The following is an 18,171-nucleotide window of genomic DNA, read 5'->3' on the forward strand; positions in this document are numbered from 1 at the left end:
ACAAGAGTTCTGATTCAACCCAAGAACCTTTTGAGGATACTGGCTAAAAACTTAATTTATAAAGATTTAACAGATGATGGCAACCAAACAGTTCTCAAGAATGAACAAATATATGTTCTTGAGTGAGAGTTCACTTACCATATCTTAAGCCACAAATAATATTAATAATAGCCTAAATACAATGAGTGCTTTAACAAAAATTTCAGTTCTTTCCTGAAGATACAATGTAATTCATGAGTATTTGTAAATACATATATTTATATACATTTTTATAAATAAATATATTTATGTATTTTTATTACAGTTCAACTTATATTATTTGTCTTTCATGATCTGTGCCTTTCTTCCATGTCATACAACTAGCCCCAAGGATTTTTCTCTCTTGTTTCAGGACTCTTTCTTCTAGAATGCCATTTATTTGTCAATCTGATCCTTTACATATTCACTTATTATTTAATTAATTCTTGCATCCACTCTTTTAACAGATATTTATTCAAAGCCTCCTTGGTCTAGGGAACCATAGGTAGCAGTGGTTCTTAAAAATTGCAGATGAGGGGTGCATGGGTGGCACAGTGGGTTAAGCCTCTGCCTTCGGCTCAGGTCATGATCTCAGGGTCCTGGGATCGAGCCCCCTGTCGGGCTCTCTGCTCGGTGGTGAGCCTGCTTCCCCCTCTCTCTCTGCCTGCCTCGCCACCTACTTGTGATCTCTCTCTCACTCTCTGTTGGATAAATAAGTAAAATCTTTAAAAAAAAATTGCAGATAAAACTTGGTCCTTGGCTTCACAGAGTTGGTTATCCAGACTTGACTTAAAGACTTGTTCAGGATCTGTTTTGAGTCCCACAACTTAATTGATTCTTGCGGCTACATCCTTCCCTCAGTCCTCTCTGTACATAGACATCACTTTTATTTAATAATCTAAAGATGACTGTTGCATGTCTGAATGCTGAAGCTCTTTTAACCTGTAACCTTACCTCTCCACCTTCACTGAACAATATATTCTGTGAGTCATGTTGTGAACAATGTTTTTATTGTTCTTATTTCTTCAGAGAGAAGTGTATCTTGGGAATGATGGCATTTTTTGGACAAAGCCAGTGAATATGCACTTGACCAAGGAAGATGGGAAACAATTTCTAATTAACCATGCGGTTTCCAAAATTCTGTAGACTTTGGTAGGAATGCATGCCAGAGATGAAGAATACAGAGTAAAGCAGTAGAATGCAAACAAAATTGCCATCTTGCCCTCATAACTTTTAATATTTTTTTTAGGAATTCAAAGTAAGGAATTCCTTCATCCTAATTGCATTCATGGTGCAGGGGGCAGAGGGAAACTGGGGTATGACATGAAGCTCTTCTGTTCTTCTTCTTCTTTTTTTTTTTTTTTAAATATTTTATTTATTTGACAGAGAGAAATCACAACTAGGCAGAGAGGCAGGCAGAGAGAGAGAGAGAGAGAGAGAAGAAGAAGCAGGCTCCCCGCTGAGCAGAGAGCCCGATGAGGGGCTCCATCCCAGGACCCTGGGATCATGACCCGAGCCGAAGGCAGAGGCTTTAACCCACTGAGCCACCCAGGCACCCCCTGTTCTTCTTATAAGCAAGAATGAAACAGCAGTTTCCTAGTAGTTGCAGAGAGGGAAAAATGACTTCAGTGACTTTGACTTGGTTATAATCCTTTCATTGGCTTTTATTTTTTACACAGAAGACCTCATTTCTGTGAACCTTAAATGTATGTTAGGTATTGATTTTGCCAATACTAAAGTTTTTATTAAATAAAGAATAGTTTTATACATTCTTCAAATAAATAAGTAAATTGTATCCTTGCTTATAAAAAATGGTCTGGTAAACTCCTTATGAAAAAATTATTTAAAAAAAATACAAAACAAAACACAGGGATTCCTGGTGGCTCAGTCAGTTAAGCAACTGCCTTCAGCTTGGGTCCTGATCCCAGAGGTATGGAGCCCAGCATTGGACAGCCTGCTCAGGGGGGAGCCCACTTCTCTCTTTCCCTCTGCCCCTCCCCCTGCTTGTGCGACTCTCTCTCTTTCTCTCAAATAAATAAAGAAAATCTTTAAAACACACACACACACACACACAAAATACAAAACCCTTAATGGCTAGCATCTAGAAGGACTCTATAAATATCTGCTGAATGAATAAACCAGGAAAGTTATTCGTGGTAAAAATGCAAACAACCAGACTGTTTCCTAATAAAGGTTATATATACTCAAATGTCACTTAGCAATAGTATAAATAATATCCCCCCTGAGGTTAATAAACTAGATCAACCAAAATTTGGATAGCTGTTAGTTTTAAGGCAATAAGAAATAAAAATCACTTGATAGTATTGCTAATAAATTCAACATAATAGTTTGTATTGCATTCCAACTTTCTTTGTGAATGAAATGAAAGGCGATTTAGTCCAGCCTCCCACCCGACATAAAACTCTCCTCTGAAGAAATTATTATCCAGCTTTCAGTTGGATAATTCCAATAATGGGGCGCTCACTACTTATACTAATCCACTCTTTTGTTGATGTTACCATGATATTTTTTGAATTGTTATACTGAATTCTGACTACCTGTAATTTCAATCTTCTTTTCCTGACACCACCACCTAAAGCAGCACACAGAAAACATCTGTTTTCTCTGTTATAGTATTTCCAAGACATTTAAAAAAAAAAAAAAAGAACATCTTATACACTGTGTGATTAGGAAATTTAAAAATTACAGAGCATGCCATTTAAGATTTTCTAATCAAACCTAATTATTATGTTCTATTAATTAGACTTGTGTACATGTGTTCACTTTTATACCCTGGCCCAGGTTAACTTCCTGTGAAGATCTGCTCTTTCTGATGGGAATAGAAATCATACTGTGGCTTCTATGCAGAACAGGAAGCTCATCATACCTAATTTTGAGCTCACATTAGTTTCAGCTGCTATCCAGCCTTTATGCAATTTCATGTAGCAATATAGTTCTTGTGCCTGGCTTTCATTTTCCTTGTCTATTACAGCATATTCTTAGAGCAATATTTGACATTAAAAAAAAAAAAACGCCTGGGTGGCTCAGTTGGTTGAGCGGCTGCCTTCGGCTCAGGTCATGATCCCAGCGTCCTGGGATCGAGTCCCACATCGGGCTCCTTGCTCGGCGGGGAGCCTGCTTCTCCCTCTGCCTCTGCCTGCCATTCTGTCTGCCTGTGCTCGCTCTCTCCCCCCCTCTCTCTCTGATAAATAAATAAAAATAAATAAAATCTTAAAAAAATTGGCTTAAATCAAAGATCTTAAAATATAATTGACCTGTGAAATTCCTGGAAATATATATTTTTTAATATATGAAATTAAACTTGCTTTATAGTAAGCCTATGTCTCACAGCTCAATCATTTACCTCTGAAGTGAGGAATATGTAAAGAAGCCTCAATAGGTTTGCTTTTAATTTTGCCTAATTCCAAGAAACTTACTGATTTTGATGATGCGATTCATATCTGGACACTATCAACATTATAAAGGGACCTTCCTGCAAATTTTCATAACATAGTATGTAGGACCCTTGAAGGAACAACTATATTTAAAGGAAATTTTTGCTTTCCCAGCAAAGTATTTTTTTCAGATTTCTTAAAATCAGTTTGATATTCAGTTTTCTTTCTTGATCAAATTCCAAAATATAAAGAATTTGCAGTAAAATGAGTATTCTATGGGTAGACAAATGCAACTGAGGGTTGAACCAGGAAGTAAATTTTTTCACTTAGTTCAAGCAAGTGAAATATTAATTTCAAGAATATGAGTTAAAGCTCTATAATCTATGTACATTAGGGTGCACATCTGTGTAGTTTGTGGCATTATCTTGCATCACTGAGAAACTTTATATCTCTATTCTTTCAAATAGTAGAAGATGGAAATTGTCACCCCTTGATTTTTTTATTGTAAAGCTTCAACATCTTTGGCCCCTTCAAAGAAATATGATGAAATTAGGTGCTCTCATCATTTTGGTTACTCTGTTTGAAAATTCTTAGTTTTTGGTCTATCCTAAAATGTCAATCCCATAAGGTTGAACATTTTTTTAATATGTTCATTTTTTAATATTTTAATAACACACAATATATGTTGTATAACATATGTTCCTTTGTGTGGGTGTGTATTTCCTGTTAAGAGTCCCTGATCATTGTTTTAGATTGAATTGTCTGAACATCTCTTACTGATTTTCAGAACTTACTTATACATTTTGTATATGAATGTTTGTAGATTACATGTTTGGAAATACCTTCCTTTCATCCGTGATCATCCATTTCACTCTCTTAATGTTTTCTGATAATCAATGAATTTTAATTTTAATACTAATTTATCCATCTTTTCTTCTATAGCTAAAGTTTTTGAGCCCTGTTTGAGAAATATTTTCCAACTCCAGGAATATGATGTTATTATCCTATACTGTCTTTGAGAAACTTTAATGTTTGACCCCTCACATTTGGATCTACCTATTTTAACCTGATTTTTGAGTACAGTATAGGAAAAATCCACACTTCAGTTTTTTTCCCATGTGGATATCCAAATGACCTCAAATGTATTATTAAAGAAAATACCTCCTTTCTCTACTATTTCCTTTTATTACCTGTGTCATAGCTTATGGGATGGTGTGCACTGTATACATGTGGTTTTGTTTCAGGAATCTATGTTTTATTTATTTGGTCTATTTGTCTATCCTTGTACTCATAACACCTATGTCTTAATTTACAATAATTTTATAATTTGTTGTATTAACAGAGTATAATTATCAGGAAAATGAACATTAAGCTTACATTGAGCCAGAATGTCGAAACTAAACTTACAGGAAAAACAAACAAAAGAGTTAACAACATTAAATTTTGGTAGGGATGTGGTGCAACAGAAACTCATGACCATGCTCCCGTGTGTGTTTGGGGAGGTGGGGGTAAAACTCAGCTCAACTATTTTTGGAAATTGTTGGGAAAATGGACTAAACTTAAAAATACAAACATGTTTGGACCCAAAATTCCACTCCGAGGTATATGCCCAACAGAGAGGCACAAATAGGTGTTCACAGACATGAACAAAAATGTTGATGGCTAAATTCTTTCTAGTAACTCCACACTGAAGATATCCACGTGTTTAACACTGGAGTGGACACACATAGAGAAGTAGATTATACAATGTACCATCAGACAAGAAGGAAAATGAGCAATCTACAACCTGGTATATACTGCTAAATTCAATTCCATGGATGAATCTCAAACAATTCATTGGGGAGAGAAGGGTGACCACATTTGGGAAAGGACCCTGTGAGAGCTTATGGGTTGCTGGCAAGGATTTCTTTATAGATCTGCACGGTGATTACACAGTTATGCTCATTGTTGAGATCATTTCTAATACACTATGTTTGTGGTTTGTTCACTTTTCTATTTACATGTAAAACCTTAATAAAAATGTATCAGAAATGTTTTGAATGTAATACTGCAAATAGATGGTACTATAGATGCCATCATTTCTACACTGTATTTTCCACAAAGTAAATTAAGGTTGCATTTTTATTCCTACGCATTATACACCTTAGTTGTGAAATGGATAATGCACTTTTTTGTAATGGCCATCTTGGTTTATTACTGATGATAAAGCAAATTGTGCTGGTACAAGCTCAGATTTGCAGTCAGTCAAGAACATTTTGCATCATAATTCAGTTAGTTATCTTATTAGGTCTCTCTTCCAGCTTTATGTAATTGACAAATTTCATAAGCATGTCTTCCATGCCTTAGATAATAAAAATATTAAAAATGACAGTGTACAGGATGAAAGCCTGTGGCACATCATTAGGGAGCTCTCTTCAAGTTGACATAGTCATTAATCAACATATTTGGGGCATAATTATTAACCAATTTTGAGTGCTCCCAAAACTGTTATCTTCCAGACCACAATTTACCATTTTATATTTATCAAAGATATTGCCAAATGCTCTGCTAAAATCAAGTTAGGCATATATCTATGGAATTTACTGTGTTCTAGTAAAAAGAACGTGTTCAAAAAGGAAATCCTTATAACCCCCCAGTACTACTTCCAGTGTCACCAACCCCCCATTTCTCCTTTGTTCTAAATGCTCATAACCCACATGCCCGATTTTGAAGAAGAGCTTTCCTATTTATTTTTGTTTCTAGATTCACTAAGTCCCTTGTTTTTATGTATGTGTGCATGTAGGGGGGGAGGCTATCTTTAATTTCCAGGCAGCTCCTTTGATAAATATGAAAGAAGCTAGGTTAGATGGGTGAATAAGGCCAGTGCTTTGGGGTATAGGCTGCATGTTTCAAAAAAGTTAAAGCAGCTCTGCCTCTCTGCTTATGTCCCACCTTGTCACAGGAGATAATTCCTGTACTCAGTTATTAGTTCTGCTCCTCCCAGGATGAAGTGAAAGTTCTTGCCTTTGTGGGAGAAGGTAGAAAAGGGAGACAAGTCATTCTGTCGTCTTGTCATCTGATAATGTCTGATAAAATCACTTCTTTTTTGTTTTGTTTCAAAATGTGCTTTCATACTCTTTTGTTTTAACATTACACAGGCATTACTTTCCCATATTTTAGGAATGGACTGCGGCAAGCTATTTTCACTTCTCTAGCTCACGACAGACGTTAATTAAGGTCTGGGGCTCTCTTTTCTGGCTTCAGATCAACAAGTATCTACATTTGGTTGAATTCTAATCTAATTCTTCTAAGTAGGTCAGACACCACACCTTCTAGCTGTGTATGTCCCACTGTAAATAACATCTGAGCTCATTAGCAGGAAAATTTTTGCACTTCTTCAGATGCTGGTTTTGTTTTGTTTTGTTTTTTTATCAATGAGATAATTCTCAATTGTCTACTTTATTTTTTTTTCAAATATTGCCTTTCATCAGTCTAATTATTTTAGACCAGCGTTCATTTGCACCTCAAAATACGCTTTTCATAATACTCTTCCACTACATGTTTTTCAATGTTCAGAGAGTCTTTTTAAACCTGTGGAATCATGACTTTTTTTCCTTTCAATTTTGAAAAAATTTCAATCATGACTTCTTCAAATGTTTATATTCCATGTATTTGTTTTATTCTAGAACTTTTTAAACATGTCATTGAAACTCCATCTTTTCCTTGTCTACAAATTTTAACAACTTGAGGGATGTATCGTTAATACAGTAATAGGTACATATTTAAATTATGCAATTTGATACTTTTATATATGTTACACCTATGAAACTATCACCACAATCAAGGTAATGACTATATTCACTACCCCAGGAAGGTTACTTTTGCCACTTTGTAACCCCCTTCTTAAAAAAAAAATTATTGTCAGAGAGAGAGCATGCACCCACACAGGCAGGGGGAGAGGGAGAAGCAGACTCCCTGCTGAGCAGGGAGCCCAATGCAGGGCTTGATTCCAGGACCCTGGGATCATGCCCTGAACTGAAAGCAGACGCTTAACTGACTGAACTACCCAGGCGTCCCTGTCACCCATTTTCCCCTCCTTGTTCCCCTTCCTACAGCAGGTACTGATCCGCTTTTCTTCCTGTATGTCACTTTGCCTTTCCAAGAATCTTGTATAAATGGAATTGCACCATACGCACTTTTTTTGGTCCTTTATTTTCAGATTCATCATGTAGTCTGTATCAATGGCCATTCCTTTTGATGACTGAATAGTATTCTGCAATATGGATATACATCATTTGTTTATCTGTTCGTCTGTTGATGGACATGTGGGTTGCTTTCGGCTTTGGGCTGTAACAAGGAAGGCTGCTAAGAACATCATGCACAGGACTTTGTTATGTTCACAGGCTTTGTTTTCTTTGGGGAAAATACCTAGGAAGAGGATGGTGGGAACATATGGTAAGTAGTACAAAGAAGAAGTACCTTCCTCCATTCAGATGATTCTTTGCTCAACTCTGGGTAGTTTCTCCATACGTGTATGCTAACCATTACTCAGCTGAAGACTTTGAGGAGGTTCCCCTGCTCTTTCTTTTGCTCTTTCTTTCTAGCCACCTGGTTTCACAGCTCTCTCTCTTCAACTCAAGGACTCCACCATGTTCCGCCTGGGTTCTTTCTGATGCCTCAGCCTGGAAACTCTTTCAAGATGCGAAGCTGGGAAGTAGGGCTCACTTCATTTTGTTCCGTATCTCAGAGATTCCAGCCCTTGATGGCCTCATATCTTAGGGTCTTGCAAACTATCATTTTATATGTTTTTACTGCTTTTTCATTGTTTCAGGTGGGAAAGTAAATTCAATCCCTATGACTCCATCTTGGTCAAAAGCCAAAGTTCTTGAATTCTAATGCGCTTTGTTTTTTCCTATATGGACTTCTGTGGGAATCCTGCAATATTACCTTTCAGCTGAGTGATTCTTTCTGAGGCAATATGTAAATTGTGGATTTTCCTCTTATGGAGTTTTCTTTTTCCTGTCAATGACTATATTTTTTTATTCCTAAGATCACTTTTTGGTTCTTTATAGTATCTGTCTGTAAATGCTTTATTTTCCCTGGTTAAATCTGATCATTACTGCTGTTTTTAATGGATATATTACTTTTATATTTTTGAAAACCTGAAACATATTTATTTCCACTGGCCCTTAATGGTTCTTACATCTGGAGCTAATTTCCATTGAACTTCTGACTTTATTATCTGACTTTGTGGCATTTGTTTTCTTTTCTCTGATTTGAAATTTTGGTTTGCACACTCTTTTTGATAACCAGCTTCTCTGGCTCTCTGACTCTGTCTCTCACCTCTTTTTCTGCCTGATAGTTTTGTGACTCTCTCTGTGCAGCTTCCCACATCCCCAGTCCAGAACCACATCTTACATGGATGACGTTTTGCCTTTGTCTGGCAGTGTTATTAGAGAATCATAAGTGTGTCACTGAGTCAGTGGTGCTGAGCTCATATATACCTGTTTTCTTCCTTTTTTAAAGAAAGATTTTAGTTACTTGGGGGCAGGGGAGGAGGGAGAAGCAGACTGCCCGCTGAACAGGGAGCCCAACTCTGGGCTCCCTCCCAGGACCCCGGGACCACAACCAAGCAGAAGGCAGACACTTAACCGACTGAGGCATCCGGGTGCTCCCTGTGTTCTAAGTTCTCTGGGTACAGTCTCATCAAGCCATATTTCTAAGTCAGTAAGCAGCTGTTTTAGTCTTGTTTCCCAAGCAAGTTAGTCCTGGGCAAGTCTTAATTTTCAGCCCTGACCCAGGCTTCCTTTCTCTGACACACATGGAGAGACTTATGTGTCTCAGTATTCCCCAGGAGCTGGTCTGCCTCTGTGTATTCACTGACACTGACCCAGCCAGCCTCTGCTTTTAGTCCTACCCATTGCCTTGCATTTGGGTTGTGTTTCTTTTCTTTCTTTCTTTCTTTCTTTTTTTTTTCTTTTTTTAAGATTTTATTTATTTATTTGACAAACAGAGATCACAAGTAGGCAGAGAAGCAGGCAGAGAGAGGGGAAGGGAAGCAGGCTCCCTGCTGAGCAGAGAGCCCGATGTGGGACTCGATCCCAGGACCCTGGGATCATGACCCAAGCCAAAGGCAGAGGCTTTAACCCACTGAGCCACCCAGGTGCCCCTGGGTTGCATTTCTTGTGCATGGAGATGCTTATCTTATTTTTCATCCTGGCTATGTCTTTTCAATTTTCTTTTTATCTATCTTATCTAAAAATACTATGTATTTGGAGCAGAAAGAAGCCTCCAAGCCAGAACTCATAATATGAGCTTGCCTGAAAGTCTCATCTTCAATTTATTCTTTTCATCTGATACATATTTTTCAGCTAGTTATTAAAGGTAATACTATACTTAATTAAAAGAATTTTTCTACCTTTTTCTTTTAAATTAAAATCTAGGCTTATAATCTCTGGTGGTGTTACAGCCACCCACTTGGACAGTGGCATGTTTAGGCAGGAGACCTTTATCACTAGAAAAGAAATTTCAAGCGCTCTCTTGAAACACCTACTAAGTTTTCCTTTTCTTTCAGAGGTACTGGTTTATAAAATACAAAACAGAGATGGCCATTATAATTATAAGTTTTAGTAAGTTTAGAGGACTAGTTTCATCCATTTCTCCAGGTTCTCTATTATAATTTCTCACTCAACTAACCCCAGTAGAGTAGGACACTACACTATAAACAGTGTGTATCTTTATAATTCACACACACACACACACACGCACACACACACATGTGCACACACACACACACACACACACAATGGGTGTATTCATGTGAGAGAGAGGAAAAAAAAGAAAAAAGAGAAAGACAGAGAGGGATGAAGCGAAGTGGAAGTGGAGAGGGAGGGAACAGCATTCTTCCTGTCTAGGGAACAGTAAAAGTTTTATATAAATGCACATCTTTCAGTTCATGCTAACAACTTACTAGTTATCAGCTGATATTTTTGGTTCTGTTATTTCTAAGTAAGAGTTAGTGTTGTCCTCTTAGAAACTAAGAGTTCATGACTATTCACTATTTCTACCTCCTCTACCTTCTCTTCAACTTTGGAGAATTTTTCCTTTGAGCTATCGCAACATCCATTGGGAATGGATACTCTCCGCAATATGTTGGGGAACACTTTTCTCTTATATACCATTTTCCTGAGGTTTTTGTGATGAAAGAGTTATCATCCTTAATCCTTGGATCAATAGAGGCTACACATTTCACAAGCTAAATGAACAAAGTAATCAACTTCCCCAAATTACACTGCTTTATAGATCAAAGAGAAATAGGAAACTTTTCATCGATCTTTCTACCATGTTCTTCACGAAAGCATGACATTTGCCCTCCCCTTGAGCTTAATCACTATTCTCTCCACGTGTACTTCTGCAAAGAAATAACTTTTAACTTATATTTTCCCTTCTTTTAGAGTTTTGCTTCCCTTAAAGTTGACATTAAATTCTACTTTTTGAAGTAGTAAGATTAATGGGATTAAGTAGTGGTATGTTAAGTGCCTCCTTATTAAAAAACTGTAATGCAGTAAAAAATGAGTAACTTGAGAAAATTTATACTGGAATTTTTTTTTGAGGACTAGTTATGAGAAATATTCTAATTTCACTGGACAATTAATTGCTTACATTCACCCCTCTTCAGTCATTGCAATAATTTCATATTTACTCCAGTGACCAAATCATCTTATTGCTTTGGTAATACATACATAGAATTTTCTACACAGTTGGCTATAGAATTTTCCCCTAAGTTTGGAACAATATATCTAACAGATAAGAAAGTATATTTATAATCTCTTGATGATGGGGTATGTTATTATCCCAGAAATTCATCTATAGCTCCTCTAATATTTTACAGAATTCTAGGTAAAGTAGGTATGTGGATGATAGATGACTATAGGAAAATTAGGTACTACAATAGGGGAAAAACAGCATAGAGATAACACACACAGACAGAGACAAGTAACTCCCATTGTTAGTGAGATTATCAGAAGAGTCGTTCCAAGAAGATATTGCAGACTGGATTCCTCAGGATACAAATTCTAAGATGGAGAAGAACATGTAGGGAATTCATTAGAGAGTACTTTTGGGATGGAGACCTGTGGCAGGGAAAGGGATGAAGTGGAAAGAGGCAGAAGGAGAAGGTGAGATGCAATATAGTCTCAGTGGAGGCTTCAACCAATTCTGCAGACTACCATGACCCGCCAGGTTTCCCAAATTGGGGCAGGCGGAAGGACTGCTCTTTCCAACTCCTGACTGACCGGTCACTGCAAGTGTACAACCGCAGGAAGGGGCATGCCCTTGGATACAGTGCCTCTTTTTCACTCAGGAAGTTCCTCAAGAGGAATTACATTGGGCATGGAGCCTGATGCAAGGCTCAGTCCCACAATCCTGACATCATGACCTGAGCCAAAATCAGGTCAGTCACTTAAACAACTGAGCTGCCCAGGCTTCCCTCCGAACTGTTTTTATGCCTAAAATAAAACATGTACTGGTTGGGTTGAGCAACGGGTTGGAAACTGAGCAGAGAGCATTAGTATACTTGAATACAGGGCTGCACAATTCAGATTCGTTCAGTGCATTCATTCAAATGCCCTTTTGTTGTCTTTTGTTTTGCATTGTTTTTGCTAAGACGTTATTGCCCTCTGGCTACTTTTGAGATATTTCTCAAATATCTGAGAATATTTAGCACTGTTTTTTCTTACCAGTTGATTACGGATGAGACTTGGTGTTTCTATCTCTGTATTGATCCCGCTTGTAGCTCTGAATTCCTCAGATAGCTGGGCTTACTATTTTCAACCGCTGTTTCTTCAAATGTATTTTTTAAGGGTGCTTGGGTTCCTCAGTGGGTTAAATGTTCAATCCTTGATCTCAGCTCAGTTCTGGATCTCAGGGTCATGAGTTCAAGTCCTGTTTTGGGATCCACACTGGGCATCAAGCTCACTTGAAAACAAACAAACAAATAAACAAACTAGGGGCACCTGGGTGACTAAGTTAGCGGAGTGTCCAACTCTTGATTTTGGCTCAGGTCCTGATCTTAGGGTCCTGGGATCCAGCCCAGCATTGGGCTCCAGACTTGATGTGGAGTCTGCTTAGGATTCTCTCTCTGCTTCTGTAAAGCCCCCACTTGGCCCCCACTCCATTTGTGAGCTCTGTCTCTAAAATAAATAAATAAAATCTTTTAAAAACTGTATTTTTTTTTTCTGCCCCCAATCTCTACCTTCTCTGATTTTAGTTCTCCATTTTCTTGTTTGTTAGGACACTTAATATTATCCTGCTGGCCACTGGAGCACTGTCCACTTCTAAGCCTTTTATCTCCTTTGAGCTTCCATTTGACTGGTTTATGCAGCCCAGTATGCAAGTACACTAATGTTCTCTTCTCAGTTTCTAAGCTCCTGCTAAGCCTATCCAGTACATGTTTTATTTCAGGTATAAAAATAGTGGGGCGCCTGTGTGGCTCAATGGGTTAAAGCCTCTGCCTTCAGCTCAGGTCATGACCCTAGTGTCCTGGGATCGAGCCCCACGTCGGGCTCTCTGCTCGGCAGGGAGCCTGCTTCCTCCTCTCTCTCTCTGCCTGCCTTTCTGCCTACTTGTGATCTCTGTCTGTCAAATAAATAAATAAAAAATTAAAAAAAAAAATAGTTCAGGGAAATACCTGAGCAGCTCAGTTGTTTAAGTGACTGACTTGATTTTGGCTCAGGTCATGATCTCAGGATTGTGGTACTGAGCCCTGCATCAGGCTCCATGCTCAGTGTGGAACCTGCTTAAGATTCTTTCTCTCTCTCTGTTCCCTCCTCTATTTCCTTCCCTGTCCCACCCCCAATACTATATATATATAAAGCTATATATAGTTATTTAGTTATTTATATTTATATATTTATATATAGTTCAGAGACTTCCATTTTGTTCTCTTTGGTTGATATTTTCCCCATTAATACCTCATATTGTTCATTCAACATTTTATATTTTTCTCTCAAAGAATGGAACTAATTTATAAGCTCAGTTTTAAAGTCCTGGTCAGTTCATTGCATCATCTCTGTTATTTACAGACTATTTATGTTGACTGAATTTTTTCTTGTTTAGGTCATTTTTTGCCTGCTCCCCCAAATGTCTAATATTTTTTAAAAAATTATACTGGACATTATAGATGCTATGTTCTTGAGCTTCTAAACTTTCACGGCCTTCCTTAGTGAAGTGTTGAGTTTTGTCTGAGCAAGGAATTCATTTGATTGTTGGTCAGACTGATCGTTTTTCAGGCTTGTTACCAATCTTTATTCAGATATTTGTTTGGTTTAGGACTAAATTATTCTAATCTTTCTGAGATGTCTGCTGAACGCCTAGCCTTGTTCAAGGACTTCTCTTGATCTTCTCTGGTGTGAGGTTAGATTACTTCCAGCCCGGGGCTCCCTTTGGTGGTTGTTCATTTCATAATGACCTTTCCCTGGTCTTGTGGAGTCTTGGTCTGCAAATACACAGCTTCGGATTCATACCGAGTCTAGAGTCTAGAGGCTCACTGGTGCTTCTGTGCAGATTTCCAGAGCTCTTCCTCTTGACAGCTGCCCCCTGCACTTGTCCTACCAATGCCAGCTTCCTCAGAAGCTTTGATTTTGATACATCTCCATCTCAAGGACACTGTTGTACTCTGGGATGCTCTTTCATGTGCCATAATCCAGAAAGTGAGTGAGGCAGAAAGTCCGGAAGGTGGCAGGGGTCCCCTCATGTGTTCATCTTCTCTTGGGATCAGGGATCCTGTATTGTCTGTTGTCTAACCCCTACAAAGGAATTATACATTTTGTAATTTTGTGATTTTTTTTTATGGCAGAAGAGATGTTCTATCATAACTGAAAGTAGAAACAAGCCATGTAAACATCATTAAAGGAATGATATATCTGTGATGATTTGCAAAATGATTTCTATTATCACAGTCCTCATGGAATAAATTATTTTATTGTCACTTAAGTTTTTTATTTGCAAAGTACTATATAGATAGATAGATAGATACAGATATAGATATACTGTATATGGGATACTTTCTTGAATACTTTTTGACCATTCACTCCCATTGGTAACCAGACTCACTCAAAAAAATTATATTTCCCCTTAGCACTAAACATTATGCCATATTTTCTGTAATATATCTACATGCAACCATAGTTATTTTATATAGTGGTATAAACTAAGAGTATTTTTTCCTATGTTAATGTTATTTTTTTAATTGCTTTTGTTATTGAATAATTTTTATATTTTACCAAAAGAAGTTTTATTTCATTTAGTTACTGAAATTGTTTTCCTCAAAATGTGGTTATCAAGAGGCATGGGTTATATACCTCCCTAAGTGTTAGCAAATATACTACCTGAGTACATACACCTTCATTCTCATGAGTATGAGTATGCAGATTAAGGTAAGATTAGACCTCATCTTTAGAACTACTAGTATTCTTTGAACTCTGAGCTTTTTAACACAAAAGACAGTTTAGAGTTGTGTATAATTGGGTTTTGTTTCACTTATAATCTATTCAAACATAAAACCTCACATGAGGAATTAATAAATTGTTGCTTTTTTCCCCGTGATTTTTAGTTGAAGAATTCATGGTAAATTGATCAGCCCTCAGCCAATTAGACTTTGACATGTACTAATAAGATCTAATTGAGAAATTATGAAGACATTTGCTCAGGAGAAAATGAGCTCATAATTGCACTATAAAGAGGTTAGAGTATCAATGTTACCCAGCTGGAAGAATATTAGTTGAAGTCCCAGTGGCATCTATAAAGGACATTCCATAATATATCTGTAGAATGTTGCACTGTTAAGGCCAATTGAAAGATGTGGCATAATCCATCGTCAATTGTAGAGCTTCAACTCTAAATATCCATTTTCCTCTCTTGCCTCGACCTTCTTCAGGTGCTGGGGGATGGTCTCCATCCGACAGTGACCATTATCAATGGCTTCAGGTTGACTTTGGCAATCGGAAGCAGATCAGTTCCGTTGCAACGCAAGGAAGATACAGCAGCTCAGACTGGGTGACCCAGTACCGCATGCTGTACAGTGACACTGGGAGAAACTGGAAGCCCTATCACCAGGATGGGAACATCTGGGTGAGTCATTGTCAGAAAGGCAAACACAGAACTGAGTGGCCGATTTGTGACCCCAGCCCCTCCAAGTCCTGGCGCAGTCTGGGGAGGTGAAGGTTGGGTGTGGCCTGCCTGAAGGTTGATCCTTCCATTTTTGTTTCTTGTCTTTGTGTTTGTGTCCTCTGGTGCTTGCTGACCGAGAAAAGAAATGTGAGTGAAGCCCAAAAAGTGGGGAAATGGGTCTCAATCCCAGTGCGCCCTGCCCCACCCTCTGCCGTTCCTAAGTGGCAGAAATGAAAACCCTTATCTTGCAAAGTGGATGTGCCCTTTCCCTGGTTTCTAGTATATTTCACAGAAAACAACATTTCCTAATAAAACTGTGGAAACCTGCGGGAAAAAAGTTAGATAAATAATTTAATGATAATAGAATAGTAGAATTTCTTTGAACACAATATTTCAAGTTAATATGTTTTTGTCTGGAGAACAGATCTGAAATGGTACAAATTGTACCAAAATACTGGACCATGAGTTAATGAAATGGAAAGAAAAAAAAATTCCTGACCTAGGTTTTCATTCCTTATTCCCTCTCACTCTTAAACTTGCCTCAGACTGTTTCTGTTGAAGATATTTAGTTGAATCTTTAAAGGACAACATGTGAAAAGGTCTACTGCCAACAGGGCTTGGATGAACTGACAGGCACTGGGCAGGGGGCCGTGTACTCTGAAACATTTTACTTCCTGCCAAAAGCAAGTTCATTTTTTTTATTTTACTTTAATCCAGGACTGTTCAGATGAAGTACTGTTCACTGTGCTACTGACCATTTATCTATAAAGTGAAAAATAAGGTAGAAAAAATGGTTTTCTTTTAAAGAAAAACCAAATGGAAGACCAGCCGTAGCTCCGGTGCACATCAGGTACCACACTGAACATCTCCTCCCCAAACAGTTTTAAATATTTTAAAATATTACTGGTCTTCACTCTGAGGTGTATGCACTTGTCAATATTTACATATTCGAAGCCATAAGGAAGCCATTCATTCACTCATTCATTCATTCTTGTTGACTGAACAAATAGTTTCCTCGGGCTACAGTTTCTATCCCAGGTTAAGGTCAATGGGTCTCAATCTGGGCTATCTGTTTCAATAACCGAAGGAAGTTTTAGAGAATAAGGATTCCAGGTACACCCAGATCAATTAAACTGAATCATATAAGTAGAAATTAGATGAATGATAATGATAACTTTTTTCGAAGACAGAGATCTTCAACTCAGGTAAAGTATTGAAATTATGAGAATATAATTTAGAGAAGAAGGAGGGGTGATATATGACAAGAAAAGAAATGTCCCATATCATATATTATATATAATTATTGTTTTAGTGGCTTAGACCTTTATTACAGATCTGTATTCATTTTATTCTTTTATTTTGAGAGAAAAATAGTTTAAACCATTCACTCTTAAAATTCCTGTTAAATTGGAAAGTTGTGTCTATTCCATCAAGGGTTTGGCACGCTTGAATAAATTCGTTTACTAGATTTTGAGGGATCTACCTTAGTTTAATTATTTTGAAAAACACCCATAACCAAAATCAGGTAAAGCCCTCAATTTTAAACAAGAAGAGAAAAGAAGAAGGAGTAAGAGGATGTTCACTTTTTAAGTTGTGTCCTTCACAGTATTAGGTAGAGCACTAGGAATTTTCAGCTGGATTAGGGCTCACTCTTAGAGAATTTATATTTTAAAAATCCTCAAGTTTTGTGGGTTGACAGAGTTTAGAACTCCTAGTTTGGGTAGTTAATCATTTCTACAGAAGTATCCATTGATCATAACTGTCCTGTAAAATCAGGATATAATGTTCTGGTAATAAAAGGGCCTCCAGTGGCACCTCAGTGGCTCATTTGGTTAAGTATCTGTCTCTTGATCTCGTATCAGGTCTTGATCTGAGGGTCATGAGTTCAAGTCCTGTGTTGGGCTCTATGTTGGGCAAGGAATCGATCTTTTAAAGAAGTCCTCCAGAGTTGTTCTTTAGGAATAACTTTTATCAAGCCATGATTGTAGGACAAAAGCAGTTGTATATTGAGATGGATAAGCTGTAGGAAGTAGGGAGAGGGCTTAATGTCTCTTTATGGAAAGTCTTCATCTTACAATTAAGATGATTCAAAGTCTCAAGCCCGATTAGTAAGAAAGTGATTTTCAGCTGTGGATATACAATAGAATAACCTAGAGAGCTTTAAAACATATGGATGTCTGGGTCTTACCCCCAAAGATTTGGTTTAGTTGGTCTATGGTACAGCCTAAGCATGAGGATTTTAAAGTTCCTCAGGTCATTGTAATGTACAGCCAACTTGGAGAACCATATTTTAATTTGTTTTTTGGTAAAAGGTAAGGTGAACATAGAGGAAGTTTATTGTAAGACACAAGCAAATAATAGAAAATTAGAAAAGACCTTCCTCAAATTTTAGCAGAGGGAAGAGATTGACCAAATAGACCAATCAACTGTGAGTAGACAATTAAGGCTCAGATCACAAAAGCTTCCAGTAGAACATTCCTTATTTTCTAATTCTCTTAAAAGCAGATTAGCATGTTGGTGATATTATTTGAGGGCTACAAACCAGACTCCAAAAAATCTTCCACATTTCTTTTTTTGTGAGGCTCTCATCGTATGAGTGAGAGTTGTCAAA

General features: G+C 37.5%; 1 protein-coding gene across 1 annotated transcript in view; it reads left to right on the plus strand.

Annotated features, from left to right (window-relative positions):
- Positions 1-18,171, plus strand: part of CNTNAP2 (contactin associated protein 2) — a 1,943,304-nt gene that overhangs the window by 616,923 nt on the left and 1,308,210 nt on the right. The window contains exon 3 of the mRNA XM_044246794.1: positions 15,328-15,521. Within this exon, the coding sequence (XP_044102729.1) occupies positions 15,328-15,521 (194 nt within the window). The remainder of the gene's footprint in view (positions 1-15,327; positions 15,522-18,171) is intronic.

The sequence above is a fragment of the Neovison vison genome, chromosome 4, assembly GCF_020171115.1.
Source record: "Neovison vison isolate M4711 chromosome 4, ASM_NN_V1, whole genome shotgun sequence".
Lineage (NCBI taxonomy): Eukaryota > Metazoa > Chordata > Mammalia > Carnivora > Mustelidae > Neogale > Neogale vison.